Source organism: Diabrotica undecimpunctata, chromosome 6, assembly GCF_040954645.1.
Source record: "Diabrotica undecimpunctata isolate CICGRU chromosome 6, icDiaUnde3, whole genome shotgun sequence".
NCBI classification, from domain to species: domain Eukaryota; kingdom Metazoa; phylum Arthropoda; class Insecta; order Coleoptera; family Chrysomelidae; genus Diabrotica; species Diabrotica undecimpunctata.
Window position 1 is genome coordinate 101847208 of NC_092808.1, and position 15200 is coordinate 101862407.

At 33.5% G+C, this 15200-nt stretch overlaps 1 protein-coding gene across 1 annotated transcript in view; it reads right to left on the minus strand.

Annotated features, from left to right (window-relative positions):
- Positions 1-15200, minus strand: part of LOC140443650 (uncharacterized) — an 89950-nt gene that overhangs the window by 64661 nt on the left and 10089 nt on the right. The window contains exons 3-5 of the mRNA XM_072535016.1: positions 10810-10969; positions 2631-2799; positions 471-689 (exon numbers count right to left, since the gene is read on the minus strand). Of these exons, the coding sequence (XP_072391117.1) occupies positions 471-689; positions 2631-2799; positions 10810-10969 (548 nt within the window). The remainder of the gene's footprint in view (positions 1-470; positions 690-2630; positions 2800-10809; positions 10970-15200) is intronic.

Consider the following 15200-nt stretch of genomic DNA (forward strand, 5'->3'; position numbering starts at 1 on the left):
AAATGTCGTCAGCCTTATAGTGGCCACCCCACTTTCGGAGTACGGTACGTGCGACAGTCAACTGCGCACAAGTAAGAGAGGGTGGTTTTAGTTGATAGGCATAGATACCTGAAGAATCTTTGGCACTGCTATCTTTAGTACTTTAAATTAAACTAAAACCCAAATTTTATGGACTCAAAATGAAGGTAGCATAAAAAAATTTCAAATATATATATATATATATATATATATATATATATATATATATATATATATATATATATATATATAATATAAAGTTTTATAATTTTAAATCACAATTAAATATATATAAATATATATATTTAATTGTGATATGTAATTGATGATTTACTATACAAATTTTAATTCCGGCTTATCAACATTATTAAGATTATATTATCAAGATTCTTCATTATATTAAATTATACCGAAGTAAATTTTAAAAAGTGTTACGGTAAAAAATAACTTACTATCTTCCATCCTTAAACGATCTTATCAAATATTCATCTTTCATATTAATTCGAACTGTTGGCTGAGCTGAAGGAATAACGACCAGACCAGGAAACCAATTATCTTTTGTTCTCTTCTTTTCTGTGGTCTCTACACTAACTACCCGTTTAAGATCCAGTAGATACGCCTCAAGATCTGGTTCATTTTCTTCTTCTGCCTCTCCATCACTACTGTCTTCCCTAAAATCCAGCAATGATACTTTTTATTATAAAAAGTTTTTATAAGAGATTTTAAATACAATATGTGGTATGCTATGAATTTAGTTAAATATAATATTAAATTAGCATCCCCAAAATACTAAACTAAAAAAATTTAGAATGAAGTAAACAGCTTCTAACGTATAATGGTGTTATACACTCTTGGACAAAAATATCGAATATTTTAGAATTTTCTAATTTTTGTTTTTTCAAAATAAATTCTGGTCAATCAAGTCGTTTATTGTAAAAGGGTTTATTTTATTTAACAATGTTTAATGAACAATTTTAAGTTTTTAAAATAGAAAATTGTGAAAAAAATAAATGTTTAAATAAAATTAGGTAAATAAGGTTATTTTACTCTAAACTTAAATGATAATTTAAATTGCTTAAACAAGTCGTTTTAACTGCAAGAAGTGCACGATCAGTAACGAGTATTCCCCCTCTAGCTCTTATTACTGCTTGCATCTTTCTCAGCATGCTTGCAAGTAAATTTTGGACATATCTTTGGGAAATTGCATTCCATTCATCCTGTGCAGCAAGTCTAAGCTGCTCTATCGTATTTGGAACGGGATTTCTTTGTCGTATGCTACGTTTTAGGTGATCCCGCATGTGCTCTATTGGATTTAAATCCGGGCTAAACGGTGGCCAATCCAATCGTGGAATTTGGACCTCATCAAGATAATTATTCACTAAAGCAGCGCCATGTGGTCGAGCATTATCGTGCATTAACGTGAATCTTTTATATCCAATGTAACCAACATATGACAAAACATGATCTTGCAGGATGTTTTAAACGTAAGAATCACTAGTCATCCGTCCAATCACTTCTGCAAGTGCGGTACGTTCCCAACTAATACCTTCGCAAAGAATTATGCCATCAACTCCAAAACTAACGGTCTGAGCGAGACTGCAGTTGGCGAATCATTTTCCAACTCTTCTGTAGACGTAGTTTTGGCCATATGGCTTCCGTAATAGGATTCTGGTCTCATCAGTGAAAAGAACGTTTTTCCAGTTGTCGATATTCCACTAAATATGTGTTCTTGCAAATTCAAAACGACGAGCTTTATGATTTTGGAGAAAACGTGGAACTTTGGCGGGGCGTCTGGGCTTTAAGTTTGCTTCTTTTGATCTTCGTCTAACTGTTTGTGAACTCACATTAACTTGTCTAACATTTAATAGCTCATTTTTGAGGTGCATCGATGTCAATGAACGATTTCGTGTAAAATTAAGAACCAAAAAACGGTCATCAATTGCGGTTTTTGTTACAGAGGTCCATACTGCTCAAAACAAGTGTCGTTTGCCTGGCCGGACGAGTGTCAAAAACAGGGTACTTTTTTGCTTATTTCCCTGGCCTATGACAGTGAAGTGAACGCTCGAATTTAAAATAAAATGCATTTATTTGGTCGCAGCGATGCTCGGTGCTCGGCATCTCGTAGTGTCGATCGTAGAGCACTACGGACGAGAATCGAAAAAATACTAAGCTGGAATACTATAGTCCAACTCCATGGACCGATACCTAGCTGTAGGCTGGGCGCTGAGCATTGACGGTAAACGCTGGAATTTTTAAAGTAATGCATTTATTTTAATGCACATTCTGCTTGCCTGTATACTCTTACACATTGTATTATTGTTTTGCTGGCTTTTCTAACTATTACTAAACTAATAATTGATCTTTAGTTTCTACTAAGTTCCTCCCAAGTGAAATTAATTACAATTGAAAAGGCCTTCAAGACTTAGAAGTTGAACTATATCGGTTTGGGATTAACTTTTTTATGTCACTATTTTATTAACTTTTTTGACTTTCATACAGAGCTCGTGTACTTTCTGCTCGAAACATTTGGAGAACCGGAAAGATGCCTAATAAAAAAGTACACAGGTGTAGATTTACAGGCGAAACAATAGTTTAAAAAGTATGTTACTTACTTGGGTTGCCTAGTTCGTCTACCTCTTCTTCCACCTACCACAGGATTTCCAAAATGTTCTGGATGTGTTAAAGGCAATTGATCTAAAGTTTCACTCTCGTTAAAGTGTCTTCCACTTTTCAAACATAGCGCAGTGCGCCTTAAAGTTGTTATGTCACCATCGTCAAATACTGAAAGATAAAAAAATTTGATATTGGGGAGATTTTTGTTTTGCAATATAAATTATTGTGAATTATGTGATTTCTATATTTATGTGCATACTATGTTAAACACTATTAATCTCAAAAATTATTTATAGCATCTCTAAATTCTAATATTAAAATTCAGTGAGCAGTGAAATAATATGGCATAGAAACGATAGAAGACACTAATAAAACCAACAGTTTGAGTAGAAAAAATAAAATTATTAAGAATTATAGCAGGTAAAACCAGAAAAGACAGTCTAAGAAAGATATAAGAATGCATTGATGGGTACAAGGTGAAATAAGATGGAAATGATAAAGACGACTTCAATGGTATGGTTAAGTGAGAGGAATGGAAGATGAAAGCTGAAAGATGACAAACTAGGTAAACTTGTGTAGAGGTAAAATCAGTTGGAAAGATTATGTGATTAAAGCTACCAAAAAGATGGATGGACAGTTGACAATTTATGTCTAAAGAATTATTATAGCAATAAATTGGTATTTACAAATTGAAGTTCATTTTTATGTATAGGCAGGTTAGTGCTACAACTCCTCAGGTAATTTTCACCATTTCACCATTCACCATTTTAATTTCATAGGAAATTAGGCGACAGGGTAGGATTTGCACGTGTTAATGATGTCGAGTTCCAATAGACATGACATATTATGTTTCTCTAATCTTAAACATACCAGTTAGTCATCGCATTTTTATTTTATCTCGCATTGAAAGATGTAATAAAAATTTACGACTTTCCGTCTTCACTGTTGATAAAAATTGCTGTGTAAAAATGTAAAATATTTACAATGCACTAATTTGGCTTATAAATAAACCTTTTAAGAACTGAAAAAATCTAGAGGACCAATAAATAAATAACAAATCAATGTATGACAGAAAAATAATAGGATTTTGGTTTTAAATTCAGAAAAATATGTTTATATGAGACGAAATCCTCGAATTCCTTGGGAAAAATATTCCCATGAGATTTTTTGCATAATCACTTTCATAAAATATCGCAGAATAATGTTCAAGGGGTCGCTCATACAAAAAGTGGTCCTAATTTATTAAACAGTTTTGTATAAATCCACTTTTAGGTTGTGATAAGGGCCTTAAACAACTAAAAACAATGTTTTTAAATTAAATAAGCCCAAACTAAAGTATCAGAAACTAACAGAACAAGGTTTGGTGCATTCAAAAATAATTGTGTTTTTGAGCCTTCAATCATCATTTTTCGTTTTTTTTTTCAGTTTTAATTGTTTATAAGTTGAAAACGATCAACTTTGAAGAAAAATTACAATTAACCTTTTTTATTCATAATGAAAAATCATTTATCATTCAAAAAAATGATAAAATATTAAAAACGATTGTTCACAAAAAAAAATAAAAATATTAAAGCTATTTCACTAACGCAAAAACTAGTTCGTCTCTGTCTCGCTACGATAACGCACTGAAGAGAATTGCATGTTTTTAGTAATGCCTGATATCATTGTTGCGTTCGTAGATCGACATCACTAAATGATTACGTCAGGTCCACGACATTATGAATTATCCCTACCTTAAAATCGCCTCCTATTATGACTCCCCTTTGACAAAATGTCTCTAACTCTGTCTCCTAATTGATCATAGACAGCTTTCCTTTCATTCTCATCCTGACCGACTTAAGGAGCATACACATAGAACATTTAACCCTTTCGCCACTGCGGGGGACTTTAGTTCCCGGTCGCTAGTTCATGTTTACTGATGGATATAAATATAACCGCTTTTACGTACAAATGAAATATTTCAGTAACTTATAGTCTACTCTCGTCAATTGGCAACACTGTTGTCATCACATGATTGAATTTCCTAACCTAACATCGATGTATTGTGGCACGTGCATGGCTGTCCGAGTTATTATTTATGAAATTGCAAGAATCCGTTGCTTATTTTAATTAAAATTAAGGAATAAAGCGTGCGGGAGTTAATACTACTACAAGTAAGTAAAATATAATAAATAGTAATTACAATGTAAGGTGTTTTAGCAAACAATAATCTAGTGGGATCGTTTATTCCTTACAGTAATTTTATATGGGATCAAAATTACCCATCAGTAATAAACTTTCTCTTTCAGATATGAGACGAAACCGGCCTCTTAGTGAAAAAGAGTTAGAAGACACTATAAATAATATAACTGACTCAGAAGAAGAACCATTTTCAGCATCTGATGAGTCTGACTATATTCCTGGAGACAGCGAAGATGGAAGCGAAGGAGGAGTTCAAATGAGCGACGAAGAGGAGGAAGGTAACAGCAGTACTGAAGAAGCAGATATAAGCAGCGATGATGAACGCCATTCAATGAGCGAAGAAAACGGTAATAACAGGAGTGGTGAAGCTACTGACGTGAGTCCCAATGTAAACATGCATGTTGTAACTTGGAAAATACCTTCTAAAAATTTTATACCTAGAATAAAATTGCCTAAGGAAACGAAGGGTGTCAATCTTTTGAAATTCAACGGACAGTGTTCTGAGCTAGATGTGTTTCTAAAATTATTTCCTAGAAGCTTGTTTACACATATTGCTGATAGTACTAATAAACGTATAAAGCTATTAAAAAGAAAAAAATAACTTGAAACTTAACTGCGAGGAGACCGACATGTATGAAATTATGATAGTACTAGGCTGCACTCTTGTGATGTCCTATAACAGAGTGCTGAGTTTTTATCATTACTGGTCCAACAAAGAATCATTGTCAAATAGTATAATAAAAAATGCTATCGGTAGAGATCGATGTACTTTCCTACCTTCAAAAATGTATTATACTGATCCAACAAAACTTCAATTATTCTAAAACATATTATTTAGAAGACGTCATAAACTGTTTAAAAACACGATTTCAAAAGACAAGATCTGAATCTTCTTACCAATCCATTGATGAGACGATGGTAAAATTCAAAGGGCGATCATCTCTCAAACAATACATACCCAACAAACCAATCAAGAGAGTTATCAAATTATGGCAACGATGCGATTACATGACTGGTTACATATACGATTTTAACATCTACTCCGGTAAGGAAATCACAGCACTAGAGGGGACTCTTAGAGAGAGGGTGATAGCGACACTATGTCAAACACTTCAATCAAAAGACGTATGTTTGCGTACTGATCGTTTTTTTACCACTGTTGATTAATCTTGAGTTTCCATGCGTTGGTACATACATAAAGCGCTGAAAGAATCCGCCACAATTTATTGATAAGAAGTTATCTAGAGGTGAATCTGATTCATTGGTAAATGATAAAGGCGTAATGGTAGTTACATGGCAGGACACAGAAAGAAAACTAAAAACAGGCGAAAAATGCACTTTTGATTGCCCAGAAGCAATAATATTTGTAAAACTAAATTCAGTGGTGAAAGGGTTAACACGTCTTTATCAAATATAGCTTCACTGACATAATTCTATCGCAGCTTATAAAAGAAATATGGACACAGAAATCCCTCCCAAATGATTGGAATATTGGGATATTTAGCACCATACACAAAAAAAGAGATATCTTTGAATTCTCTAACCACAGAGGAATAAGTCTTCTAAATGCAGCGTATCAAATATTTTCCACAGTACTATGTCACCGTATGGCACCACATGTAGAACGGACAGTAGGGAAATACCAGGCTGGTTTCAAAGGTGGTAAATCGACAATACATCAGATTCCAAACCTGAAACAAATTTTGGAAAAAACACTAGTCGCAGCCTACGACTCTGTGAATTGGAGAGAAATGTTCAAAGCAATGAAAGAGCTAGGAATACCAAATCAGTTGGCAAATTTAACAAAACTAACTCTTGAAAAAGTTGAATGTAGAATACGAATTCAGGAGGAACTCTCTGAACCTTTTAAAACAAATAACGGGCTGCCCCAGGGAGACTCTCTCTCCTGTATACTGTTCAATCTGGCTCTGGAAAAAGTATTACGTATGTCACAAATCACAACCACTGGTTCAATATTTAATAAATCAGTGCAAATCCTGGCCTATGCTGATGATATCAATGATGAGATCAATATTGTTTGGAGAACGGAAAACTCTGTACGAGAAGTATATGTAGCATTAAAAGAATCAGCTACAAAAATGGGTTTAATAACAAATACCAACAAAACGAAGTATATAAAAATAAGCACGCAACCAAAAATCCTACAACCACTTGTTATAGAAAATGGCCGAAGCAGTGAACGAATTTGTATACCTGGGAGCGCTCCTTAACACTGAAAATAATACTACCGCAGAGATAAATAGCAGAATTTGCACGGCCAACAGATGCTATTTTGGGCTCAATCTCCTTCTTAAATCCACAATTATATCGAGAAATATAAAAATTAAACTCGACAAAACAATAATACGCCCAGTCCCAACATATGGTTCAGAGACCTGGACTCTAACAAAAAATAATGAATACATGTTTCGAAAGAAAAGTACTAAAGCGAATCTATGGAGCAGAATGACAATGGAGTGTGGAGAAGACGATACAACTTCGAACTTTATAGAATATACCGGGAACCTGATATCGTAAAACATATTAAGATAGGACATCTGAGGTGGATAGGGCACGAATAGACCGAAATGACCCAGCTAGAAAAACGCTCCTTGATAGACCCACTGGTCAGAGAAGAAGAGGAAGACCCAAAACAAGGTTCCTTGATAACATCGATGAAGACATAAGAAATATGGGAATACGAGCTTGGCGAAGGAAGGCGATGGATAAAGACGACTGGAGAGAAACTCTCGAGGAGACTAGGACCCACACAGGGTTGTAAAGCCAGAATGATGGCATAATTCTATCACTCAGTCTTACAACTTGTATATATCGTCTTTCATTTCTCTATCAGAAATTATACCAACTTAATTCCTAGTGATACTTTTCTCTATACATTACAATTTGTATCCTTGAACATAGTTTTTTGTCCCTTTGTCCTGTCCACTTCGTCTCTTGGGTGCAAGCAACTTCGGCATACGCTCGGTATTTTACGCGCATTTATTAACTCCATACTCTTACCTGGCAGACTCCCAAGATTCCAAGACTCTATCCTGATTTTTGTAACCTGTAGTAGTGTTCCCCTTAAATAGTTCCCACCCGGTAGTGTCAGTATAGATTATCTTTATCACTTTTCCTTTAGGTACCGTCTCCTCTAAGGAGATTGGTAATCATCACAGCTATTTTCACTTTTAAGATTGCAGCTCTGAACACGTCGACAGAACTGCAATTATACCACTTTCTCAGATTGTTGAGCCAGGAGATGCGTCTTCTTCCAATACTCCGTTTTCCCTGTATTTTTCCCTGCATTATGGTTTGTAGCAACACATATTTATCCCCTCTTATAACGTGGCCGAGATATTGTAACTTTCTTATCTTAATCGTATTCATGATTTCCATTTCCTTTGTCATCTTTCTGAGGACCTCAACATTTGTTATTCGGTCTACCCAACTTATTTTTGATATTCTTCGGTAGGTCCATATCTCGAATGCTTCAAGTCGATCGCTCACCTCTTTCTTTAAGGTCCAGGCCTCCACCCCATACAGCAGCACCGAAAACACATATGAACGTAATATTCTTATCTTATTTTTCTGTATATTTGTATCTGTATTTATCTGTATTGATATCTGTATTTTTTTACTTTTTCTATTGGAATCCCTCTTATGTTTAAAATGTCTTGTTGTGTTTTGGAAATTGTCATAAATTTTGTTTTATTAGCATTAAGCGTTAGTCCGCTTTCCCCACTACCATTTAATACATTATCTAAAAGTGTCTGTAGATCTTGTAGATCTTTATTACTGTTGAGTGTCAATTACACTTGGGAGTAACTCCTTTTATGTTACATTGCATTCATTTTCTGTTTTATTAATTCACATACAGAATTCATGTGTACGTTATCCTCGGCATACCCAAGTTTAGAAAAGGAACTTTGCAAAGTTGTTAATTGTAACTTTACAAGTTCAGGTCAAAGAATTGAATGAAGAAACACTGAATTTCTTGCAGGTTTTGGTTAAAAGTTATTGATGTGATCGAGAGTAATTTAGTTGGTTATTGGCTGGCTTTAGTAATTTGTTGGGTTATAGAACTGTTATAGGAGGCATACGTCTGTCTACTTTGATATATCATATGATTCCATTGAATTAGTAATTATGTAACACCGTTTCTCTAGTAAAAGTTATTTCAATTATTACTAAATAACATGCTTCTCCCTTTGTTATTCTACATCGTCTCGATCAGTCAGCCTTGTCAAGCTAATTACTGTAATCTTTACTAGAGACGTCCCGCTCATACGCCCTCTTCTTTTATTGATTACAATTATGTGAGGTGTGATAATAACACACCCACCTCATTCCTTCTTATTGTTACAATGATAATCAGATGTCATGAATAATCGCATCCATATAAATAATAATAATTAAGCTTGAACACCATCAAAGCCAGCCAATGGAGGTAGGTAAATTCTAAATTTGACTACCGAGATGGCGGTTCATTATGAAGAAAATTCAAAATCCTAACTAAGCACAAAATATCAAACTCCTCTCACCTGTTGATGAACAATCAAATTTTAAATTCTGACGAACAGAAAGCTCAAATCTTCCAAACAGACCTCCAGACATCTTTGTTACTCAAAATTTACACAATATTCGACCATGCCTTTCATGAGACTACGGACAAACCAATCCAAGAGATGCTCGATACATACTTCTCATGATCCACAGAACTTCCATGACATTCCACTCATGTCACCTGTGGATCATCTTACCCTAGAAAATATTTGCCAAATCGCCACCTCCAACACACCAGCTCCTGACAATATTCCCAAGAATATTTGGTGGAGCATCACCCTCAACCTAACAAAAATAGTTACACGCCCGTCCAGCCTCGACTCGTATAAAGTATATTCTTTTACCAAATTCCCATCAGTAAACATGAGCACGTGTTGATATTCGCCGTCTCATTCGTCAAGAGGCTATAAAAATTAATTTATTACCGTAAGCGAGACATATTCTCATGTTACAGATCCTAATTTGCCATCATTTTAAATTCAAATTGTATCGTGTTGATTTTTAAGTTAATTATATTGTGTTATATTTATGTTATAGTTATTGTTAAGTTATTTACTGGTCGTGTTATTTTTTAGAGTTTAGTTTAATTGTGATATAATGATTAAATTTCAAGAAATTCTTACACTAACAGTTTCAAAATTAAATATTTTTAAAAATCATATGATGCATAGGTCGTACATCAGTACGACCCTGTTTGGCTTACACGTGGTTATGTTGACGATTGGGCATTTGTAGAATGAATAGGGTTTAGGCCGATATCTCTTTTCAAGGTCTTATGAAAAGTTTTAGAGTAGGTGTGTATAAGCTAGGTGTGTATAAGCTAGAACACTTATACACACCTACAAAACGTACACACGTCCTCTGATTGAGTACAGAGTAAACATGAGAGAAGTTACATCCTAAAAACCATTCATGACCAAAACATCTTCAAAACTTCCTGCTCATCTTTCAGCAATGTATTCATCAGACATTCCAAAAAAACTCCCTTAACTCCCGTCCAAATTGTTGGTCTCTGAGGGCAACGGACTTTCTGATGAATACATGAACATCCCGGAGTAAACTCGACTTTTTTGTTGATGTGATGTGATGTTGATGTGGTGTTTTTTGTTGATCTGATGAACTTATTCAATCGTAGGTCTGACACTTTTCATATTTTTCGGAGTTGTACTAGTCGTTCGACCAAAATGTGGGTTACTGTCAGCAGACGTGCGACCATTATTAAACCGATTGAACCATTCTTTTATCTGTATTTTTTTCATATATTAATCTCCAAAAAACTCTTACATCATTTCTATATCTTCCGAACATCTTTCCCGAGATTAAAACAAAGTTCATGAAAAGCTTATACCCCACAGAGGGCGCTGAAAAGATCCGGCACAAAGAAATGAATGAAGTTTGAATACTTTTCCAACAGACATATATTTAACTTACCGACTGTGTACTGACTACAATCCTGAATTTTACTTATTGTGGCTTCAACAAGTTCTTTTTTGTCTGGATGCTTAGCTTGAACTATCTGACCAACTCTGAGAGTACCTTTGATCTGTTCATCAGTAAGTGTTGCTGTTCCCAATCCTAATTTATAGGAAACCTACAATAAAAAATATAAAATTAATTCATTGATAAAAAAATATCAAGAGGAAAAAGGTGTAACAAACTCTAGTATTAACCAGTTTTCAGTTTTTATTATAGTTTCCTAAAGAAATACATCTTTCGTCAATGGTCGATATTGATTTCAAACATTATCATGTCAAGAAGTAAGTAGAAACTCGAAAGATTTATATTAAGATTAGACTAGGAATAAAAGAGAACTAAAAATAAATGTAGAGAAAACAAAATACAGTCGGAAAAATTAAAGATTACCCATGAACGGTCATATCAAGCACATATTTTGTATTTGCTGTCTTTTTCTACAAATAGCAAACGAGAGAGATAGATTATTATTAAGTGTTGCAAAAATGTTATCCAAGACATACGCAGTTACATATTTCTAATTGACAGAATGAGACGGAAATACAATTGTAAACGTAGTTAAATTAATTTAGTTGAACATTTAAAGTTCAACTTAAATATGTCTGTCCTTCTAACGTAATTCTTAGAAAAACATTCAACATGAGTAGAGATAAGAATTGTATAAACTACTATTCGAGTAATCGTACTGGTCAACTATAATCTGACGGATTCGATTTCCATTATAACTGGTTCCACTTTCAAAGTAAATTTTTAATAATCACAACAATTAGTTTTAAACCTGTATGAATATTTTGAGATGGAAAAAATAAATGGAGGCCCTTTAGAACCTTTTTTATTTGTTCAATAGGTAACACAAGAAACAATATTGAAACTATAAGATTACAAACGTATCTTATTTTAGAGCGTAGCCACTGCACTTAAAATATCCAGAAACACCATGTATTCGATTAAAAAAAGAAAAGAGAATAATCCAGTCCTCACTTCACCTGGAAAAAAGCAGACCTCGTTCAAAATCTAAAACTGATTTACCTGAGGGTGCAAAAATGACATATGTATGAACAAAGTAAGTTTAGTATTAATTGGCATTTCGGAAAAAGTCATTTTTTATTACTCACTCATAAAAAAATAGCTATAGAATTCAGCCGAGAGACAAGTTCTTTGTTTTAGAAACAGAAACTGTTTTACTGATCAAATATATTATTTTTTACAGTTCCTGTAAAATTGCTTCTTATTAAATAAATAATTTACCGCTAATGGAACCAAATGCTTAATGAAACCAATTTTAAAACAATAATACTTCTTTTTGTAGCCAAATAATATTTATAATTGCAAAATGCAAAACAATTTATAAATATTGTGTGGAATATTTGATTTGAATGTCTTTTTTATAAAGTACTAACTACATGTTTAATTTTTTAGAAAAGCATGTTAAAAGTTTAAATGATGAATTAAAAAATAAAGAAATTGTATTCATAAGCAATCCATCAATGAATCAGGTATTGAAAGAATTGGGATTTAAATATAAAAAAGATGACAACCGAAGATCATTAATGGAACGTACCAATATTGCTAGTCAAAGGGCATTTTTCTTCGTAAGTATATGGAAAATCGTCATAGTGCTTCCCCAAAGCAAGTAATTTTTTTAGATGAAACATGATATATGCCAAAGGAACCAAAATAAATTCTTGGCAGGATAGTAATCTAAAAAGTGTACGCAAACCACAAGGTTACGATGGTCAACGTTTCATTATTGTGTATGCAGGTTCTTCTAAAGCGTTCGTCTGAGAAGCAAGTTTAGGTACTACTAGCGGACCAACTCGACATCGAGTTTTTTAAAAAAGTTTTATAATTTAAAAAAATCTACCGGAAGTAAAAATATTTTTATCAATAACTCAAAAACTATAAATGATAATTTCGTGAACTTACATTTTTGAACTCTACGTTGAATTCTCTATTGATTTGACTAATAAAAACGAAACCGGAAGTCGACCTCAAAACCGGAATGTAATTTTTAATTCATCAAATGTCGACATGGATATCATTTAGCAGTTAATTTTGCATGCTGATCACGAATCCGGTGTCAGATTTGCTCTATCTTGACGTTTTATGCGCGTTTCGGGTCACTTCCGGTGTCGGATCGCAACCGGAAGTACATATTTAGATTCGTCTCGACGAGACCTTTCGATCCATATATACATTGTGGGGTCTAAAACTTAAAGTAAATTTTAACTTCCGGTCATCTCAAAACCGGAAGTGAATTTTTGTACCAAAAGTATATCGACAATCTCATACGTAATAGTAATAATATTCCGAAAAAATATTTAAATTATCTAATATGGTTTTTGAGTAAAGTGGTGGACAAGAAAAGGGCTTAGCGTTTTAGTATATAAGAAGATTGACGTTTTATGCGCGTTTCGGGTCACTTCCGGTGTCAGATCGCAACCGGAAGGACATATTTAGATTCGTCTCGACGAGACCTTTCGATCCAATATACATTGTGGGGTCTAAAACTTAAAGTAAATTTTAACTTCCGGTCATCTCAAAACCGGAAGTGAATTTTTGTACCAAAGTATATCTTGACAATCTCATACATAATACTAATAATATTCCGAAAAAATATTTTAATTATCTAATATGGTTTTTGAGTAAAGTGGTGGACAAGAAAAGGGCTTAGCGTTTTAGTATATAAGATTTTCCTTAAAATCTTTGTCGATGGACTATAAACATTAATGTTGAAAGTGTTGTTATAAATATTGGAGAGAACAGTTTATATTCTGACAGTGACTAACGAGAAACAATATTCTCATTTAATTGTTTTTTAACTGCAAAATGTTGATTTCCTACTTTTGTAGTTGTTATTGTAGTTTGTTTTTCTTTTTTGATAACTGATTCATTTGTAATTAAAATTTTAATGGTTATCCCCCAGATTCCTTGACATATTAACTTGTTCATTTTAACACTAACTACCTTCAAACTTTAGCCTCATTTTAGAAAAGTTATTATTTAATTAATTAATTTAAAATATAACATGTCAAGGAATTAATGAATATGAATTTAGCTTATAATAACCAATAAAAATTTGAAATATTTTATTGTTGTTAAAATAAACGATTGTTATACAGGGTTTTGATATTTTATTTTTTTACTAAAACTGTTTCAAATAAGAACTCCAAATCATCATCATTATCTTTGCTCTTATCCCAATATGAGGTCGGCTTCAACAATTTCACTTCTCCATAGGTTTCTATTCTAGGTCATACCAATATTGATCTCCTTCAATGACATATCCTGTCTGTTCCTCTCTTCCTTCTTCCTGAAACCAGATATTCAGCGACTTTTCGATGATTTTGGTGATTCTCATTTAGAACGTGCACTAACCATCTCAATCTATGCTTTCTCATTTTTGCACTGATAGCTGCCATAACTAAACTTCCTCTTATATATTCATTTTTGATTATATCCTTCCTTCTTACTCCACTCACCGACCTTAGCATTCTCATTTCAGCCACATGCTACATTGTTCTTTCTTTTTGATTGCCCAGCATTCAGTGTCATACATCATAGGTGGTCTCACTGCCGTCTTGTAAAATTTATCTTTCAGTTTCATAGGAATTTTTCTGTCGCACAATACACCACTCGCTTCCTTTCATTTCATCCAGCCAGCTCTTACTCTACTGCAGCCATCTCCATCTATCTCCCCGTTGCTCTGCGGTACAGATCCTAAATATTTTAACCTATCACTTTTCACAATAGACCCATTGTCCCGGGTTACCACCCTATTTGGATTGATAACTTCATCTTTAAATATACATTCTAAATAGTCCGTTTTTGTCCTACTCAATTTTAAACTTTTTCCTTCCACTGGAGACTGGAACAGTGTCTCCACTGTTCCAGTCTTATTTCTAATTCCCTACTAACACCACATCGTCTGCATACATTAAACACTAAGGAATGTCTTCTTGGCACTCTTTTATCTTATCTAATACTAATGAAAATGGATATGGATTTTTTGCATAACTCAGCACCGGGTCCTGATGTAATCCTACCTTCACATGAAAGTTATCAGTCTCTCCTACCCCGGTTCTAACATTTGTTAGAAAATGGTGAGCATAAATTCAAATAAGAAGTAAAAATGTTTACACTATTTTCAGTATTCTGTGGTACAAACTAAAAAATCAGCAGCATATAAAGTATCAAAAAAATATCTAAATTAATTAAGTTTACTTTTATTTTAAATCACTTAATACAGCTGACATAAACGACTTTTATAAATTCCTGTTACTATTTACGTCCAATGGCAACTTGAACATAGAGAATTCATAATACTATACTTGCTTAGTCATTATTTG